We start from the raw sequence: 20,890 nt of genomic DNA, 5'->3' as shown, positions 1-20,890 counted from the left end.
GCCGGGCACACGGGGAAGGCAGCTTCGGAGGAAGCACCCCACCCAGGGAGGCATGAGACTTAGAGTGGCCACTGAGGAGGGCCCCAGACCTCACCCGGCCTCCTCAGCCCCAGGAATCATGTGTCCCCTCTGCAATGGGAACAGGCCAGCAGGTGACGGGGACCTGAAATCCAAGGTTGGGTCGAGAGTCGTCACGGCTCTGAGGACGTCCGGGGTTTTCCTCGGGGCAGCTGCAGCCCTGAGAGCCCTGGGAGTGGTCTCAGGAGGTGCTGCGCGGTGACCCCCTCTCCTGGGCTCTGGGTCTCTGCCTCCCTGGGGGCAGCGAAGTCACCGTGTCCCTTGTCCCAGAGAGCAGGGTCGGGTGCCAAAGGCTCATGCCTTGTTCAGGGGACAGATAACTGACCTGTTTATGGTGCTCACAAAACCCGCCGAAGTCGTAATGGGAATCGGACTACTTGGGAAGGCAGAGCAGGAAGACAGCAGAGGGGAGCCCCCAGGGAGCGCATGGGCTGGGCTCCTCAGGGGCAGCCGCCGGAGGGCAGCTGGGGCGGGTGCTGCAGGGGCTGCGCCCCCAGAGGCAGACAGCTCCCCCTCACGTGTGCTGGCAGTGCCAGTGGTGGAACGGGTCCCCGACAGAACAGGGGCCGTGGCCATGGGACGTGGGACCCTCATCTCTGTGGGCGCCTCTGGCTCACCACCACAAAGGAGGCACGGGCTGCCACCTCCCGTCAGTGAGGACGTTTGGCACCGATGGGACAGCTTCTCAGTGCTTGGGAGGACCATGCGATGCCCTCAGGTCTTCGAGGCCGATTTCCATGTTGGAGCTGTCCGTGTCTTCTCAGTTTCCTCCTGGGGACGCAGGCCCCGCCAAGCAGATGTGCTGTGCTCCCATCATTGCTTTGTTTGGATTTACCTTCTGTGTGAACTGCACCTCCTGCTCCCTGACGTGTTGTCAAGTGAGACGAGAGGTGTGAGTCGGAACCCGGGGTGCTTTAATGCTGGAGTGGGTGTCACGGGTTCGGTCCAGATGAATCCAGCCCCTGAATGAAACCAGCCTGATGGGCCCAACTGCTCCCCAGCTGTGTCCAGAGGGCAGCCCACGATTTCCACATCACTTGGGCTCCAGGGGTGGAGCAAGCAGGGACCATGCGGTCCACTGTCACACGTCCCCGAGGCCATCGCGGCTCCAGCGTGCACCGTACCCAGCGACCCCAGGTCTGACCCCACGAGAACGGGGAGGCATGTGCAGGTGACCCCAGAGCTCCAGCCCACTCCTCTTCCTTGGCCGCAGAAGCACCAGAGCAGCAGAAGTCCTGAAGAAACGAGCTACAGCAGCTTGTGGGGCCACCACCACGGTGTGCCACACGGCAGGTGGCTCACACAAGACTCGGCCATCTGGCTGCTTGGTGGCTGAGTCCTCCGTCTGATGCACAGTCACGGATGGTGCCTGTGTCTCTGGCAGGAACTCCAGACATGCAGGATGGGGTCACACAGAGTAGCCAACCAACAAAACCAAGTCCGTGGGGCTGCTTTCCAGGCCCCTTAATCAGACAAATCCCAACAAAAAGGGACAATTTAACCAATTCCTTTTCACAGATGACACTGGGCGACTGGACCACACAGAGAGAGTCCCGGCAGTGGGGATTAGAAGAATCCACGTCCCCTTGTGCACCAGCATTCAGCATGCAGGGTTCAAATTCCAGCCACTGTGCCAGGTCGACAGATGTGTCCCAGGTAGATAGAAGTGCCCCAGGTAGACAGAAGTACACCCAGGCAGACAGAAGTCCATCCAGGTATATGAGGAATTCTTAATCTCAGGAAAGAAACTGAGTGTTACTGGAGTGGTGGGGGGTGGGAGGGATGGGGTGGCTGGGTGATAGACACTGGGGAGGGTATGTGCTATGGTGAGCGCTGTGAATTGTGCAAGACTGTTGAATCACAGATCTGTACTTCTGAAACAAATAACGCAACATATTTTAAGAAAAAAGAAAAAGAAGAAGATAACAGGAGAGGAAGAAAAGGGGAGTATGTCAGAGGGGGAGACGAACCATGAGAGATGATAGACTCTGAAAAACAAACTGAGGGTTCTAGAGGGGAGGGGGGTAGGGGGATGGGTTAGCCTGGTGATGGGTATTGAGGAGGACACGTTCTGCATGGAGCACTGGGTGTTATGAACAAACAATGAATCATGGAACACTGCACCAAAAACTAATGATGTAATATATGGTGATTAACATAACAATAAAAAATTAAAAAAAAAAAAAGAAGTCCATCCAGGTAGACAGATGTATGCCCAGGTGGACAGAAGTGCATCCAGGTAGCACAGGTAGACAGAGGTGCCCTAGGTAGACAGAAGTGGCCAGGGGTCACGGCACTGTCACAGGCCATGGTATCTCACCCTGCAGAGCAGGGTCAGGTGTGGGTCCAGGAATGCCACTTCTCCTTGCCTCTCAGCTCTGAGCAGAGCAGGTGTGATGCCACAGTGACCTACAGAGAGCCTGCAGGTCAGTGCACATAAAAGGAACACAGGTTGCTGACAGCGTCAGGCTCATTCCCCAGTGAAGAGTAGAGTGTGTGTTAAAGCAGAAAAGCCATCGTTTGCCTTGCATTACTTTAGGTTATTAGAGAAATTGAATAACTAAGTTATACGTCTTTTTCTCTCCCATAAATGTTGTCTGGCTAAAAATCCAGAAACACCCACTTTCACGAAAGGATCAGCTCAGACATAAATGACACACAGCATCACAGGAAGACCACTCTCTCCCATGATTTAAGGTTTAGAGTCCCCTTTGCGTTGACTCTGCGTCTGCCCACTAGAAGGCGACCGGCGGTGCTGAGTGGCCAGCTCAGTGACGCTCCTCTCCTTTCTCTCCCACTCCACCCGTGAGACATCCCGTGGACCGTCATGCAGCACAATGGCTCAGGCCTCACCAGGGTCAAGGGCGCAGACCAGGAGAACCTGCACCGGGCGGTGTTCCAGTACGAGGCCAGCCTGGAGCACCTGCTGGCCGCCATCGCCCGCGCCGGGCATTGCCAGCAGCAGCTGGAGTTCCACTGCAGGAGGTCTCGGCTCCGGGACTCACGAGGTAGGCGCCAATGACGTGCACAGCCCCGCCAACCCCCACCAGCCCCAGCCCCCAGTGCTGAGGTGCGGGTGGAGGAGGCACGGAGCACAGGTCTAGCTTGATCCAGGGGCAGATGCTTACCTTTCTCCATCATATCCGGACTGACTCTCAGGGCTGCTTCAGGCTGTGCCTTTCTTCCTTCTGACCACTCACCGAGTCACCGTTTCCTGTGTCCTATTAGCGCCTCGAGTCCCGGTCCCCCAGTCCTCACTGCTCTTCCCAAGCATCTGGCCCCAATATTTCTACTATTTCACTCTTTATGAAGGAACGTGTCTTTCTGGACATGGCTTCCACCGTGCATGCTCCTGTTTGGGAAGCTCTCAGGCCCTGCTCCGTATGCCCCTGCAGGGTCCAGGGACCTCCAGGCATGACCACTCTCACCAAACCCCACACTGGCTCCTCAGCTCCTGGTTTCCTGGTGTGGATGCTGCACGTGATTTATGGTACAAGCTCATCTGAATTTTGCAAATCACTCCTCTTTTCACCCGCGAGGGAAATGCCAGAAAAGTATATGTAGCCTCAGATTAAACCCAGTCACTCGAGGTTGCTTCTTCTGCAAAGGAGCTCCTGCAGATTAAAGGGAAGGACGGCCAAGGGCTTCCGCTGGCGGGTCAGGCTCCCCGCTCCCAGGCAGACCCTCCTGCCTCCCCCCAGTCTCTGTAGTACCTAACAACTCACAAATGCAAGCAGAGGCCCTAGGTGTTATGACAACCTTTGGAGAATCATTGTTGGCGGGAGAGATGAGTGGTGTAGAAAACACACTTACAAGATGCAGCCCGGTGATGTCATTTCTCTCTTGTTTGAAAGCATAATGGTGAGATAATTAAAACTTTAAAGTGTTATTATCAAAATATCTATTAAATATTTTAAGTGCCATTAGCCTTCCTGCAATGAGCTTTCAGCCTAACTTGGAAGAAATTGATCTTAGATGCCTTCTCGCACTCTCTTCCTGGTCCCACGGGGAGTTCGCAGTGGCCAGGCATTTTCTTGTGAGCGGTTATCAGTCCTGGGTGGAGAGGTCCAAATCTGACAGGGAGCGGGACGGACCACGGCCCTGCCACACATTGGGTGTGCAGTTTCTTGGTGGCCGCTCAGCCACTTACAGGCGTGGAGGAATGTCCACACAGCCCTGCCTCCCACGAGGCCCATGGGTGCATCTCCCGCTGCACCCCCGCTCATCACCGGCTCCCGGGCATGGGGTGGCCTGGGGCTCTTGGAGACGTTGTCCCTCTCTTTCGGTGGCCCAGGGCATTTGCGAGGGGTCATAACAAGGCAGCCATGGGCTGTGGTCCAGTGGGGTGCCGCTGCTCAGGAGAGCTTTCAGAACAGAAGAGGCGCTCAGGCAGGAGTAAAGAGTTCACCCTGCAGAGGCATGGACTCGCTTTTCAGCGCAGCGGTGCCCCAAACCAGCCAGGCCTCGGCAGGGGTATGCCCCACGCAGTGCCCCGAGGAGCCTTGCGGCCAGGGCCTCGGAGAGCGCGCTGCCAGGAGCCTGCCTGTCTGGGCGGGGTTGTTTCGATCCGACAGGCATTCAGATCTGCAGCAGGTGTCAGCCTCTCGTGTAGCTGCGTTTTAATCCTGATGGCAACTCACTTTTTAATATAGTTCTTGAAGAAATCACATAATTTTGCTGATTAAAAATTATTTAATGCCACGATGGAAAGACTTGGGTGCCGTCATTTATTTTCAAGGGATGTAATCAGACAAACCCAAAGTTGGATTAGAATTCTCATAGAAACATCATCCTGTCACAGTGTTAAGAATAGGTTCACTTCCGAAGCAGATTTGTTCTTGGCTGCCGGTTTCTCAATAGCAGACTGGGAGAGAAGGGGGTCATCTGGGGGAGGCAGGGCCCGGGGGCCAAGCAGAAGTCACCTTTCTCAAACCTGTCTTTCAGATGGAACCCCTCTGAGCTGGTGGGTTGGAAGCACCCATGAGATACGCACTTACTGGGCAGGTTCCGTGCCCGAGGCCCAGATGTGTGCTTGCGGATTAGCGGGGAACTGCGTTGACTCCCAGTACCACTGCAACTGCTACGCGGACCAGGATGAATGGTGAACTGCCTGTGATTTCCTTCTTCGAGATGTGCTTTTGCTATTGCTCAAAATGTGTATGTTCGGGTAGATACTGCACAAGCCAGGTCAGGGATTAAGGTGGATGAAATTATGCCCAAGTGAGTTAAAAACATCTATGGCGATAAAATACAATACCATTAATCTGAATTATTAAGATCAGTGATTTGCTGGCTTTCTTCCTTTCTTTTCTTCACTTCCTGTTTCTCATTTCTAACGTCTTCGTCTTGAGCAAGGACAAACCCCCACAAAGGGCAGAGCACCACTAACAAGCCCTATGTTCCTATCACCGCCACCAGCTCATGGTGGCCTCAGATTGTGGGCTGCCCCCTGCCTGGATTACTGCTGAGGAAACCCACACATCACACCATCTCATCCCTCAATATTCTGTTATAAAATCCATGGTGAATCATTTATATTTTTTGTTCACTATGACATCGGCCTCATTATAATTTCTAAAAGTTTTGAATTCTGCCTCATTAAGTTCACTTAAGAGATCTCTTCTTGACAGGACATAGTTTCTGAAGATTGTCCCTTGATCAGAGTTCCTGATCAAACAGGTGCAGGGCATGATGCTCCGTGAGGCATGCTGCTTGGGGGGCTGGGCTGGCCTTGCACACCACAGGCTCTGAGAGGGTGTCCAAAATTATTTGATAACATAGTTGGTCAAATCAGTTTATGTTTAAAATCATATATATCACATGTAGACCACACTTTGGAAATATTAGCCTACAGAGTACCACAGATGTAAAAATGGTACTCCACATATTAAATGGAAGAGGTGTCCCATGTTGATAGAAAATCTGTGAAGTTAGAAAATTGGTTACTTAGACATGAGGCTAAAGAAATTGCATTGCATATTGATTTTTTTTATTTATTTGCAAAGTGGAAAGGTTTTGAAATCTCTGGGATTCATGTTTCAAATGTATCACCAATTTAAAAACACTCCCCTTAGCTCAAATGCTTTAGGTATAGCATTTATATGCTACTCTGAGCATGGGTCATGGACACCAGAATCACCTCTAAAAGAACAAAGTTTGATCAATGTGATTTATTTGGCCGCAGAATGTCTGTTATACTCAGGAACCGAAACAAAATTGGGTTGCTGTGGGGTGGGGGAGCAAGGAAACATTTCTGGTGGCACGGCTCAGAGCAGGACCCTTGGTCATTAACGTGATGTAGGAGCAGAGGTGGCCCTGGGTAAGCATGTGCAGAGGAGCCTGGGCAGGGGTGAATGGCTCTGACAGTCGGGGTCTGGGAAGGAGCAAGACTGGAAACTGGAGACAATCTGTGTAAAGACGTGGGTATGCGACACGGGGGGACCGGTGTATCTGCGGTCTCCTGTCAGCGACCAACAGGGAGGCCACCAGGGAGAAATCTCAGAAAGCTGCAAGACCAGGTGGCTTGCCCAGAGGGCATTAGCCCCCTTCTGTTCTCTGACCCCCTGACGGCCGCACCGTGGTCCCTATGACTCATTCCCACCGTGAACAGTGTTTCCAGTTATGGGGGCAACATCACTGATCCTTCTGGATATTATCCAAAGATCCACTTGTAGAATTTCTACTTCCTGTCTGCAAAACATGCAGTCATGTGGTGAGAGCTCCTGGGAGCAACCGGAACCCGGAGCCACAGACACCACCGGCCACCTTGGGCAACTCACGCCAGTGAACCCAGAGACAAAGGAGAGGGTTCCTTGTAGTCCGTCGAGCTGAGCTGGGCTGCCTCCACGCAAATGGGGTGGAGAGCACATCCTGAACCCAGAGAATTCTCTGGTCTTCTCTGGCACTGACTCGCCCAGGACATGGCATTCATAGCAACCACAGCCTGACAAGGGAGAGGCCAAGGGTCAGACCCTCAGGAATGGGTATTAGATATGCTTTGAGGTGGGAGGCTTACCCAGAACAGCGCTCCAAGGCAGAGGGGTGTCCACGGTGGGTGGTATGCAGCAGCTGGCGAATGCTGTTTCAGACCTCAGAGCCAACAGCAGGGACCATTGCTTGGCCCACTGGGGACCACTACTGGCCACCGCCCTGAAGAGTCAGTAACAAGACAGAATGAAGCCAATGTGGGCACAGTGGATCAATGCAGTGCAAGGGGTGCACTGCAGTAGACACCGTCAGGGCCACCCAGATGTGCATGCCCCAAATACCTTTCTTCTCTCTGCTGGGGGCAGTCACTGGCCACAAGGATGTGCTTGGCCTGTGCAAGACAGACCAAAGTGCCGGAGTACTAACACACCCAGCACGCCCCACCATTTGTCGGGGAGGGACAAGGTGTGGACGGGGATTCTTTACACCATGGCTGCAACATGTCTGTTAGTCTGAAATTTGTCAAAATAAAAGATTAAAAATTTGTAAATGAACTCAAAGGGGTGTGTGTGCATATGCATCTGTGTGTGAATTGGCTCCATCCTATCTCCACCTCCAACCCCACCTCCACCTCCACCTCCACCTCCACCTCCACCTCCACCTCCACCTCCACCTCCACCTCCACCTCCACCTCCACCTCCACCTCCACCTCCACCTCCAACCCCATCTCCACCTCCACCTCCACCTCCACCTCCACCTCCACCTCCATCTCCATCTCCATCTCCGTCCCCACCTCCACCTCCACCTCCACCTCCACCTCCACCTCCATCTCCACCTCCACCTCCACCTCCACCTCCACCTCCACCTCCAACCCCATCTCCACCTCCACCTCCACCTCCACCTCCACCTCCACCTCCATCTCCATCTCCATCTCCGTCCCCACCTCCAACCCCACCTCCACCTCCATCCCCACCTCCATCCCCACCTCCACCTCCACCTCCACCTCCACCTCCATCTCCATCTCCGTCCCCACCTCCATCTCCACCTCCAACCCCACCTCCACCTCCACCTCCACCTCCACCTCCATCTCCACCTCCACCTCCATCCCCACCTCCATCCCCACCTCCACCTCCACCTCCACCTCCAACCCCACCTCCATCCCCACCTCCATCTCCACCTCCACCTCCACCTCCATCCCCACCTCCATCCCCACCTCCATCCCCACCTCCATCCCCACCTCCACCTCCACCTCCACCTCCACCTCCACCTCCACCTCCACCTCCACCTCCACCTCCATCTCCACCTCCACCTCCACCTCCATCCCCACCTCCATCCCCACCTCCATCCCCACCTCCATCCCCACCTCCACCTCCACCTCCACCTCCACCTCCATCTCCACCTCCACCTCCATCCCCACCTCCATCCCCACCTCCACCTCCACCTCCACCTCCAACCCCACCTCCATCCCCACCTCCATCTCCACCTCCACCTCCACCTCCATCCCCACCTCCATCCCCACCTCCATCTCCACCTCCACCTCCACCTCCATCCCCACCTCCATCCCCACCTCCATCCCCACCTCCACCTCCACCTCCACCTCCACCTCCATCCCCACCTCCATCCCCACCTCCATCCCCACCTCCACCTCCACCTCCACCTCCACCTCCATCTCCACCTCCACCTCCATCTCCACCTCCATCTCCACCTCCACCTCCACCTCCACCTCCAACCCCACCTCCACCTCCACCTCCAACCCCACCTCCACCTCCATCTCCGTCCCCACCTCCATCTCCAACCCCACCTCCATCTCCACCTCCACCTCCACCTCCACCTCCACCTCCACCTCCAACCCCACCTCCACCTCCACCTCCAACCCCACCTCCACCTCCACCTCCACCTCCACCTCCACCTCCACCTCCACCTCCAACCCCACCTCCATCTCCATCCCTACCTCCAACCCCACCTCCACCTCCACCTCCACCTCCATCTCCATCCCCACCTCCATCCCCACCTCCATCCCCACCTCCACCTCCACCTCCACCTCCATCTCCACCTCCAACCCCACCTCCATCTCCACCTCCATCTCCACCTCCACCTCCACCTCCAACCCCACCTCCACCTCCATCTCCGTCCCCACCTCCATCTCCAACCCCACCTCCATCTCCACCTCCACCTCCACCTCCACCTCCACCTCCAACCCCACCTCCACCTCCACCTCCACCTCCAACCCCATCTCCACCTCCACCTCCACCTCCACCTCCACCTCCACCTCCATCTCCATCTCCATCTCCGTCCCCACCTCCAACCCCACCTCCACCTCCAACCCCATCTCCACCTCCACCTCCATCCCCACCTCCATCCCCACCTCCACCTCCACCTCCACCTCCACCTCCATCTCCATCTCCGTCCCCACCTCCACCTCCACCTCCATCCCCACCTCCACCTCCACCTCCACCTCCACCTCCATCTCCATCTCCAACCCCATCTCCACCTCCAACCCCACCTCCACCTCCAACCCCATCTCCACCTCCACCTCCATCCCCACCTCCATCCCCACCTCCACCTCCACCTCCACCTCCATCCCCATCTCCATCCCCACCTCCACCTCCAACCCCATCTCCACCTCCACCTCCACCTCCACCTCCACCTCCACCTCCACCTCCATCTCCACCTCCACCTCCACCTCCATCCCCACCTCCATCCCCACCTCCATCCCCACCTCCACCTCCACCTCCACCTCCACCTCCATCTCCACCTCCACCTCCATCCCCACCTCCATCCCCACCTCCACCTCCACCTCCACCTCCAACCCCACCTCCATCCCCACCTCCATCTCCACCTCCACCTCCACCTCCATCCCCACCTCCATCCCCACCTCCATCTCCACCTCCACCTCCACCTCCATCCCCACCTCCATCCCCACCTCCATCCCCACCTCCACCTCCACCTCCACCTCCACCTCCATCCCCACCTCCATCCCCACCTCCATCCCCACCTCCACCTCCACCTCCACCTCCACCTCCATCTCCACCTCCACCTCCATCTCCACCTCCATCTCCACCTCCACCTCCACCTCCACCTCCAACCCCACCTCCACCTCCACCTCCAACCCCACCTCCACCTCCATCTCCGTCCCCACCTCCATCTCCAACCCCACCTCCATCTCCACCTCCACCTCCACCTCCACCTCCACCTCCACCTCCAACCCCACCTCCACCTCCACCTCCAACCCCACCTCCACCTCCACCTCCACCTCCACCTCCATCTCCACCTCCAACCCCACCTCCACCTCCACCTCCATCTCCGTCCCCACCTCCACCTCCACCTCCACCTCCAACCCCACCTCCAACCCCACCTCCACCTCCAACCCCACCTCCACCTCCATCTCCACCTCCACCTCCACCTCCACCTCCAACCCCACCTCCATCTCCATCCCTACCTCCAACCCCACCTCCACCTCCAACCCCATCTCCATCTCCATCCCTACCTCCAACCCCACCTCCACCTCCAACCCCATCTCCACCTCCACCTCCACCTCCAACCCCATCTCCACCTCCACCTCCACCTCCATCCCCACCTCCAACCCCATCTCCACCTCCACCTCCACCTCCAACCCCACCTCCACCTCCACCTCCACCTCCATCTCCGTCCCCACCTCCACCTCCACCTCCACCTCCAACCCCACCTCCAACCCCACCTCCACCTCCAACCCCACCTCCACCTCCATCTCCACCTCCACCTCCACCTCCACCTCCAACCCCACCTCCATCTCCATCCCTACCTCCAACCCCACCTCCACCTCCAACCCCATCTCCACCTCCACCTCCAACCCCACCTCCACCTCCATCTCCACCTCCATCCCCATCTCCGTCCCCACCTCCACCTCCATCCCCGTCCCCACCTCCACCTCCATCCCCATCCCCCTGTCCATCCCCAAACTCACCTCTCCATCTTCATCTCCTCTATCTCTTTAGCAGGCTCCATCTCTATCTTCTCCATCCTCTTTTTCCTATCCATCCCCATCTCGTTTCTTTTCTTTCTCTCTCTCTAACCCTGGATCCACTTCTCTCTCCTCCACATTCCCCTCTCCATTAACCTTCACTACAGGTCACCAATCTCATTATTTCCTGGTTTATCTTTCCTATGTTTATGTGGGAATAAATAAGTAAACACTTGTGTAGTTTATTACTTTCCCCTTCTTTTTTACACTAAAGGTAACATATTCTCAATCTTTTTATGTACTTTGTTCGTTTTCATAGCTATTTCCATTGTGTGGACATATCATAATTTATTCAAACACAGTCTTGTATATGGACATGTAGGTTGCTTATGGCAAATTACAAACAATTCTGCAATAAATACTAGTTTTGCTAGACATTGCAAATTCCTCTCAACATCCTTGCCAGTTTACAGTCCCACAGCAATAGAGGAGAGTGCTTTATTTATTGATGCCATATTACTATTCAGCAAGAAGGGACATATTCATGATGTTGGGTTTTCTTATCCAAGAAAAAGGAACACACAAATCACTTGTATGTCTCTCAGGAAAGTTTTCTTCTACCATTTGGTACATTTTCTGTTAAATCTAGTCCTTGATACTTTATCTTCTTTCTTGGTACCAAAAGTGGAGTTATCATTGTACCCTCTATTAGGTTGTTGCTTATGGGTGAAGGCATGTTTTTATTGAATATGTTGGATAGCAGTGGAGTCTGTGGCCTCATGATCTGAGGGGGAATGTCCCTAAGCCTGCCATTAGGTGACCTTCTGGCTTCAGGACCAAGGTGACACAGACATTGATAGCAGTGAAGTAAATATATATATAGATGTAGTATATACCTCGTGTGTATTTATGGACTCACTTTAAGGAAGTACCTATCAGTTCCTATCTTCCTGAGTGTCTCTTAGAAATGTGTGTTGACACTTGTCAAATTTCTTTTTCAGCATTTATGGAAATAAGCAAATTATTTTTCTCCTTAGATATCTTAATTTAGTGGATAATGTTAATGAAATCCTAATATTTAAATTGAAACAAATTCCACTTGGTCAAGTTATATCATTTTTTGTGTGGTATTATTTACTAATATCTTATTTATTAATATTTTCACTAGAAGGTTTTCATCAACTTTTGTAGGTGAGTTAGTCTTTATCAGATTTAGGAATCAAATTTTCAGATGGAAGGGCCTTTTAAAAATGTTACTATTTCAGTTTTATTCTGATCTGATCAGAGTGTGTTTATAATATTTCTACTATAAGGAACTCACTGTTGTTTTCTCTGTGGTATACTCAATGATTGGGTTTGTGAATATCCCATGTGAGCTTGAGAAGAAGCTGCATTTCTTTTTATTGGGTGTAGCTTTTGGTATATTACCCATAAAATTTACCCCCACTGATTATGTTATTCAGGTCTTGTACATCCCCACTCATTTCTGTCTCCTTTTGGTGTTAAATTATCGTATTATTGGTGAGTTTCTATGCCTGACTCCTTGCATTTTGTGTAGATTTTTCTCCAAAAGGTGGTTGGTCTGATATCTTGGAGTAGAAGCATTTAGAAGGGCTCTGCCTGCCTTGCACTTTCGGGCTTCAGGCTCTGTGATGCCCCCTTTGTCTTTCCCAGGCTTGAGCCTGAGCTGTACAATGACACCAGATCGTCCCTGACTTGCTTGTCATCCAAATGGCAGGTGGGCCACTCTCCTTTTCAGCCTTTCTGAGTCATTTTGTGCAGGTGTGTCTCTGGTTTACCTGTACTGTTGTGTCTTAGTTTGGCGGCCAAATCTGAAATCTTCTGTGTTGTAAAAGTTCAATTAAACCCACTCATATTCATTGATAAAACTCATATGTTTGGGTTCAAATCTATCATATTATTTTATGTTATAGTTATTAATGTAAATTGTTATATTTGCTGTGTTTCTTTTTTACAAGATGCATATTTCTTTGATCTTCTACAAAATTATTTCTTCAGCAGTTAGGGAGGTTTGCTTTTTTGTTCTTGTAATTATGTGCGTAGTCAGTTCTTTTAAAAAGATTGTTATCCTATAGTTTCCTTATTTAACCCATTACTCTCTGGTTTGTATGGGGTTTTTTTAATTCCCTTTGGTGCTTACCTATTGCCCACATGATCACCAGGAAACCTACTCAACCTCCCCTCTCTTCCCTGCGACCTCCCTCTGTAGCATTTCCATCTTGCCAGAAATCAGTGCTAACACGGTACAGCACGGATCACACAAACTGCCATTCACCCGCCACTTCTTTCCCAGATCTCCAGTTACTTCCAGCTTTGCAGATGGCAGGTTGTCCGTAGGTCGATCATTCATCTTCTGTCTTTCTTCAGAGGATGTGCTGGGGGTTTCACGTTCACATGACTGCGGCTGCTTCTGGTACAGATGACACTTTACCGCCCTGACGGGGGCGGGGCCCACGCCACAGGTGACTTCAGGGGCACTGGCGTCCCCGTCATGCCCAGTGAACCAGCCCCCTAACTCTTCTCACAAATGTGTCTATCATATTCGGTATCCAGGCCTGCAGGACTTTCACTAGTTTATTTCCTACAGACTTTATATCTTTGATGCTCATGTGAAGTAGTATCATCTTATATTCCATTTTCCTTCCGTGTTGCAGTGTGCAATGCAATCAGATTCTGCGCCCTTGGCCTTGGGTCCTGTGGCCCTGCTAGACTCTTGTTTTGAACTTTAATGGACAGTCTGTAGATTCTTTTGGATTTTCTGCACACATAGCCATTTCAACTATAATTAACTACAATTTTGTTTCTTTGTCTCCACTGGTAATATTTCAGTTATCAAACTTAGATGCATACACTGGTGTTTACTCTATGATTGTTTCAGCCACTCTGAATGTCTGAGATATCACCAATACAATAAAACATTTAATTAACCAGGAAAGTTATTAGTGATAATATATTTTTATATAAGTAAAATTTCTTATAAAAAGGTCAAAATCACTCCACTTATTTGGAACAGTCTCCAAATTTGGCCATAAAAGCTGTTCTGAATGATCTCGTGGTCGATTGGAGTCATTACCAAATGTTGGAGTTGGCCAGCTTCCCCCCCTTCCTTCCCAACCTCTGAAACTAGCCTGAGTCACACTTGGCACCCCCCAAAGTCCTCACAAAACAAAACAGTATGCTTCCTTGGAAAGTCATAAGTATTATTTCCGTAGTTTTAGGAGTTGCTCGTTATGGACTCTCAAGGCAGGTGAGAACACATGACAAATGCGCTATTTGTAAGTCTACTTGCAGTGGGCCCTTCGAGGAAAACAGAGAACACAGAAAAATCATGAGCACTTATTAACTAGGCAGTTTTGAATAAATCCACCTGGCAAATCAATAATTACCTGAGTAAAATGGGAACTTGGAAACCCTACGTAGTCATACAACATTGTAAAGACAATTCTTTCCATCAGCTCAGCAAAAACATGGTTTTCAAACCAACACAGAGGAGAGATGTGTTTCATTATCTTCCCCAGCACACGTGTGATGCACTAAGATGAGTCTTCAATGTTCCTAGTTCTCTAAAAATATCACTGTTACAACCTCAAGGAAAAGGACTGGTTTCTGCAATGTAGTTCTTTAAAAATGCACAGATCCATAGTGAGTAACTACAGCTGCATCCCCCTGGCGTGCACATGCTTGTGTGTCTGCAAGATTGACGGCAGAAGATGCGCTTGGTTTGGCCGATTTACCACATGGCCAAAAGCCACACCACCCTCCTGTCTACCCTGTTTATCACAACGTCAAGCATCAATGGATTTGGAAAATCCATGTTCTATTTTCTTTGTTAGCATGAAGAAATAGAAGCTTAACTAGGTGAAGCAGAGGATTGTCAAGGCTAAATTTGGCAAATGATCCAACTCCTTCAATAGAATATGTCTTACTGTTCAGATTTTAATATTTATGTTTTCATATCTCAGTATATGCACTAAATACAGCTACAAGACTGCTTTTAACTCAGGAAGAAAAATTCAAATAACAATCTCTATTTTAGCTTGGTCTAAAAATAATGCTTCATGTTTGACCTTTGATATCTTTTTTTATGTTAAATAAGGGAACTTCTAACTGCCCAGAAAAAGGACTCAGTGACAGGGGTGACTTGGCTCTTCCTTCCCAGTCTGTGGGGGCAGGATGGGCAGATGTGCCGAGGACGGTCGATACTGCTTGCCGGGCCCCTGCAGATTCAGAGTCTCCACTGTCTATAAGTCAGAAATCCACACAAAATTGAAGCCCCTCATAAAAACAGGAGGATATTGCAGAGAATTAGAACAACGCTCTGGTGCTGGAGAAATAGGGACTGGCCAGCCCACTGCTCACCTCACACGGTCCCCGGAGATGTTGCTGTGTCTCCACTAGACACTGACTTTCGCAGAGCGTAATGACAGCAGTGTCCCCTGGATGGAGGGCAGGGACTACACCTGCCCCCTGTTCCTGGGCAGGGCATGAGCAGAGGGCACATTTCCCAAGCCCCTGCCCACATTGCACCAAATTTTATACCCAAGTTGGTTTCAAATAAGTTTTTAAAATTATAAAATCAATAAGGAGGGACAAGATGAAAACAAGGTACTTTTTAAAAAGTAATAATAATGAAAATAAAGTTCTGAGCAAAAAATTATTTATATTTATATGTTATATAGAATATTGTGTATTGCTAATACGTAACACGACCAAAGCAGTGACTTACCCACAGGACACCTAAGACTGCATGAATGTATAAAACTTCATGCGAGTCCTGTGCTGGTCCTATATTTAGAAGAACAGTCTGCTTAGTGAGGTTGGAATGTGACCTCAGGTGTGCCCAGAAGACCCTTTTGAATCTGCCACCTGCCTTCTCTGAGGTCAGTGGTGTGGATGCTGTGTTTGGAAAGGACCTGTAAAAGTGTTGTGGGTGGAGTGTTTGGCGGGTGAGCTCATTCTGCTGGCCCCACACGGCATTAGTGGGTGTTTTCTCCCCCAGGACCAACGACACAGGTGTGCTGTCCTATAAAGAGCACCTGCCCGTGACACGCATCGTGGTCACAGACACAGCCCGCCCGAGCTCTGCTGTAGCCTACAAACTGGGGCCTCTGCTGTGCCAAGGGGACCGTAAGTAATGCCCTAAGGGCCTCTTTCCTGGGAGCGGCTGGTCAGCATGATGGCAAGGGGGCTGCAGCATGTTGAACAGCACTGCACTCCAGCAGGTGCCGATGAAGGAGGAATTATGTCCCCTTGTAAACTGGGAAAGGGGTCAATGTTGTGTTGCTCTTACTCAGTACTTGATTAAAACCATCACTATGGGATGTGGTGACTGGCCTGAGGCCAGGAAGCTTCAGAGCCTGTCCACTCAGAGCGGCCAAGAGCCCCCAGAGAGGGTTCCAGAAATCTCACAGTTCAGGATTATCATGAGACAATTGGGAATTTCTTCTAGTCATTCCATTTCGCAGTTAGGGTTTTAGTCTGGGTGCAGGCAAGGAAGATGGTCATCGTTGTTTGAGCCCATGGGGGACAGCTGCTGGACGTCAGGCAGAAGTCAAGTTGGGGGCTCGGGGCTTCGGAACAGACTTTTGAGAGCTGTTGTGTGTGTTGTTGGTGGTGTTTTTTGTTCATTATTCTTGATTTCATCAGGTTTGGGGAGAAATACGTTCTGTGCCCCAACTCCATCCCACCATCTTTACTCAAAATCCCTATGCAAACACTTTACCTATGGGAAAAGCGGTGGTCTTCGTTTTTTGACGACCTGAACTGCAAATTCATTTTAAAATCTTTGACATTTTCACTTTGCAACCCATTTTATTCGATTATTTTTTCAGATAATTTATTCCATTAAAATTTTAAATGTAATCTGAGCATCTGGCTTGGTGCTCCCACCAAAGACATGCAGTTAGGAAACTTTTTTCTCAGCATCCTGTGGTCTGAAAAGTCATTACTGAGCCCCTGAGATTGGCTCCCTAATTTGTCTGCAGCGGCTGGAACAGTTGTCTGGGGCTCGAAGCTGCGCAGGGCACGTTAATATTTAAGGCGTGCACAGCAAGAAACAACCCATGGCAGGGGACAGGCTCACAGAACAAGAGATGAGTTCATTAATTTCTCCTCCTTTTGGCATTGCTACGTCAAAACCATGTCAGATGCAGGCGGATTGATCCCATTTTCAAAGATCCTGGACGACAGCCTTTACGGGCCTCCACAGCGCCAGTCCCACCCAGGGTCTGGGCACGTCCACCATTTTTCAGTGTTTACAGCAGCTGACTGCCTTGCTGCCCTTTGGATTCTTCTCTCTGATTTCCCTGGCTGCCCCACCTCTCCCTCCACCTCCTCCATCTTCCTTCCCCGCTCCCACTTGTTCCACAAATAACAGGAGCAGAATTATGGGAAGACACATTATGAAACCAAAACGAAGGAAGTATCCAACCTGCTCACGGGCTAAAGAAAAGAGGAAATATTATCCAGACATTTAGTCAGATAACTATGGATTGTGTCCAGTGGTGCAACAGGATGCAAGACAGAAGGCTGCCACTGTCTTCCTGGGCAGAGAAGACAAGTCGATGCACACACGCAGGGTGGCGCAGGCCCACAACGTGGAGAAGACAGGACACCGTGTGGGGATTCAGGAGGCTTCACTGGGAAAGACCATCCGATGGAGACTGGCAGGACCGGGGACCATCCAATGAAGACCGGCAGGACCAGGGAACACGCATGGGTGCAGGGAAGAGCATCCTGAGTGGAGCCGGTGGATGGTTGCTGGCCTGGGGTCCCCGGCTAGTAGGAGGGACCTGGGTGGCCAGGCCACTACAAGTGGTGAGCCACACTGGGAATTTGCTTGAAGGTAGAGGCAGATTGATGTGAACTGTGAGCAAATTCAAGAAAACACTGAGGGTTTGATCCAGACAGCAGAGGATGGAGCTGCCATTAATGAAATGGGTTGTTGTGGCCTGGTGGCATGAGGCCTGCAGGTCTGAACAGGCTGGTCCAGATGTCTGCGGGGTGAACACAGACAGGGGAGAGGGAGGGCCTTGACCCTGCTCCCACAGTGTCCCTGGAGAGCCTGCTTGCTGCCCATGGAAGTCGTCCAAGGACAAGTCCCCTGGATGGTTCATGTCCAGAGAGAAGAAAAGAGGTGAAGGACAGAGCCCTGCAGAGGTCAGGGGATGAGGGGCAGCCTGGCAATTCTGGGCAGACAGTGCCCAAGAGGAGGAAACCCAGAGATTAGGAAATGTGCAGGGAAAAAGCAGACCGCACGGGAAGGTGGGAGTGGCTGTCAGACCTCCCATGCCCCAGCCCCATGTGGCTACAGCAGCTTCCGTCCCAGATGTGCAAGAATTAATGGCAGGGGGCGCCTGGGTGGCTCAGTCGGTTAAGCAGCTGCCTTCAGCTCAGGTCATGATCCTGGGGTCCTGGGATGGAGCCCCATGTCCAGCTCCCTGCTCAGCGGGGAGCCTGCTTCTCCCTCTCCCTCTGCCTGCCACTCTGCCTACTTGTGCTCTCTCTCTATCTCTCTGTCAAATAAATAAATAAAACCTTAAGGAAAAGAATTCATGGCGGATGGTGGGGTGCACACAGAAAACTGGGAGCATCACAGTGCTTTACTTTACGTTTATCTTGCACCTAAACTAAAGTGGGAGGGCTGGTAAATCTTTGGGTCCAAGGTCACTTCTTTCTACCTCCTTTGGACCTGTTGGCTCCAGCTGGCTGCTAGACTAAACGTGTTCCTGAGCTCTAGATTAGTAAAAGTACCTGTCACGTCTTTGGAATACCAGTCACCTTTGTAGTAGCTGCCAATATTAGGAGAGGTCCCCACAAATCCAGAAGGGAACACAGACATTGAAGACTGAAGTGGCTTCTAAGTCTGCTTGTCATGTGAATAACTGTTGGAGTAATTCTCACTTTCTGTGAGCTCTGTGAATTTTGTCTGCATGTGCCTCCCCCGACACGGGGCAGCAGGATTCCTGTGCAGACGTGTCTGAAGAGCTTCGTTCTCTTCCAGCTGGCCTACGAACCGAAACTGTCATTATAACCAGCCACATATTTCATTATTTTCATTTTTGTTTTCCTTATTTTTTGATCCCAATTGTTCTTTTCAAAAACATTACAAATTTCAAGAGGAATTTTGAAGTATGAATCAATGCACCAGTGTTTATGTTCCCAAAGCCAAAGCTATAATCCTTAGTGTTTTCTCTTTAAGAAGCTGTGTTTACCAGTCTCTTAAACAGTCAGAAAGATGGATTTGACTAGAAAAATAGTTCTCACCTTAACAATTTCAAATTTATACTTCCAATTTTAAGAAGCAGAATTTTTATTTTCATATACCTCTGATTTTTAAAGTAAACATCTTTGTTTTATAAAGCAGTGTGCCTTTATGAATAATAATTAATTATTGGGCTAACTTATTAGTGGGTCAAATAAAAGCTTAGAAAAGAAGCTATTTATGAAATCACCCTAATCCAATCGGGCTAACAAAGTTAATTCCCCTGAATAGATAGTATCTGTCTATGCATCCATCTTTCTCACACATATGTACAGAAGACGTACACACTATCAATATAGCTGCACTGTGGATAATATGCATCCCAAGTATTACATTGTATACATAGTAACATTACATATATAATATATATGTTACATTGTATATATGTATATATGTATATATATTAAAAACATACATAATACTACATCTCTTTCTTATGTAAGTAACAATCTGGATTCTGTAACCATTCTGGATCACACAGGTGCACCTGTAACCATTCTGGATCACACAGGTGCACCTGTAACCATTCGGTATCACACAGGTGCACTTGCACACGTGCAGTTATATCAGTTATATACATGAGATACAGGTTGCCCTCAAGCAAACCTGTTATCAAATCCCTACCTGTAAGGTTCACTTGATAATATGACTCTTTCCTGGGTGGATGACTGTCCTTCCCATCAAACCCCCAGAGCAGGGCATGCACAGGTCTGCTCCCACACAGCTCATGGCTCCCGCCCATGAGTTCCAGGACCCCGTCTCTGTACAGGAAGACCCAAGGAACAGAGGACCCTGGCCCCTGAGGGTGCAGGCCACAGGCAGTGGGTCACCTCGTCCAGTTCCACCAGTAAGGGTGGGGTGACCAAAGAGTGTCAATATTAGTTCGAGGCCTTCAGCAGAAGATGAGAGGTGCTCTCCTCGAACTTGGTCGTTGTGGAAATGTGTTGCCCAGGGGAAACAGATTCTAATCTACTAGATTAAACCAGTCCCCCAAGCTTCTCTGTGATCTACTTATAAAATTGAAATGAAAGGAAAGATACACTTTTTTTTGTTTCAGGTGTAGAATTTAGTGATTCGTTACTTACACACAACACCCAGTGCTCATCACAAGTGCCTCCTTAATGCCCATCCCCCATCTAGCCCACCCCCACCCACCTCCCTCCAGCAACCCTGTTTGTTCTCTATCGTTAAGAGTCTGTTTTGTAGTTTACCTCTCTCTTTTTTATTCCCCTATGTTCATCTGTTTCATTCCTTAAATTCCACATGAGTGAAATCATGTGGTATTTTTCTTTCTCTGACTGACTTACTTCGCTCAGCATAACACCCTCCAGTTCCATCCATGTCGTTGCAAATGGCAAGATTTCATTTTTTTGAAGGCTGTATTCCATTGTGTATATGAACCACGTCTTCTTTATCCATTCACCTGTCAATGGACATCTGGGCTCTTTCCATAATTTGACCACAGTTGACAGTGCTGCTATAAACATTGGGGTACAGGTGCCCCTTTGAATACTGATTCAAAAGACAACCCTTTAAAACTGTTTTCTCTAATTTGGGATTTTAAGGCCAAACATTCCTGATGACCAGTCAGCCTGTGTTTGGGAGAAGTCCTTCTTTTCTCTTTGGTGCCGTCCCAAGTAGGTTTTCTTTAACAGTTCAAC

The 20,890-nt window shown here is 50.3% G+C and overlaps 1 protein-coding gene across 2 annotated transcripts in view; it reads left to right on the top strand.

Moving 5' to 3' along the window:
• The window catches only part of LOC113920904 (contactin-associated protein-like 4), a 169,142-nt gene that overhangs the window by 118,729 nt on the left and 29,523 nt on the right, over nt 1-20,890 (top strand). For both annotated transcript variants that reach the window (XM_027591300.2, XM_027591299.2), the window contains exons 13-15: nt 2,889-3,086; nt 5,023-5,179; nt 15,966-16,093. In XM_027591300.2, coding sequence (XP_027447101.2) covers nt 2,889-3,086; nt 5,023-5,179; nt 15,966-16,093 — 483 coding nt within the window. The remainder of the gene's footprint in view (nt 1-2,888; nt 3,087-5,022; nt 5,180-15,965; nt 16,094-20,890) is intronic.

Source organism: Zalophus californianus, chromosome 3 (genome assembly GCF_009762305.2).
Source record: "Zalophus californianus isolate mZalCal1 chromosome 3, mZalCal1.pri.v2, whole genome shotgun sequence".
Lineage (NCBI taxonomy): Eukaryota > Metazoa > Chordata > Mammalia > Carnivora > Otariidae > Zalophus > Zalophus californianus.
Note: the sequence above shows the minus strand (reverse complement) of the source record. Positions and strands in the feature narration are given on the sequence as shown.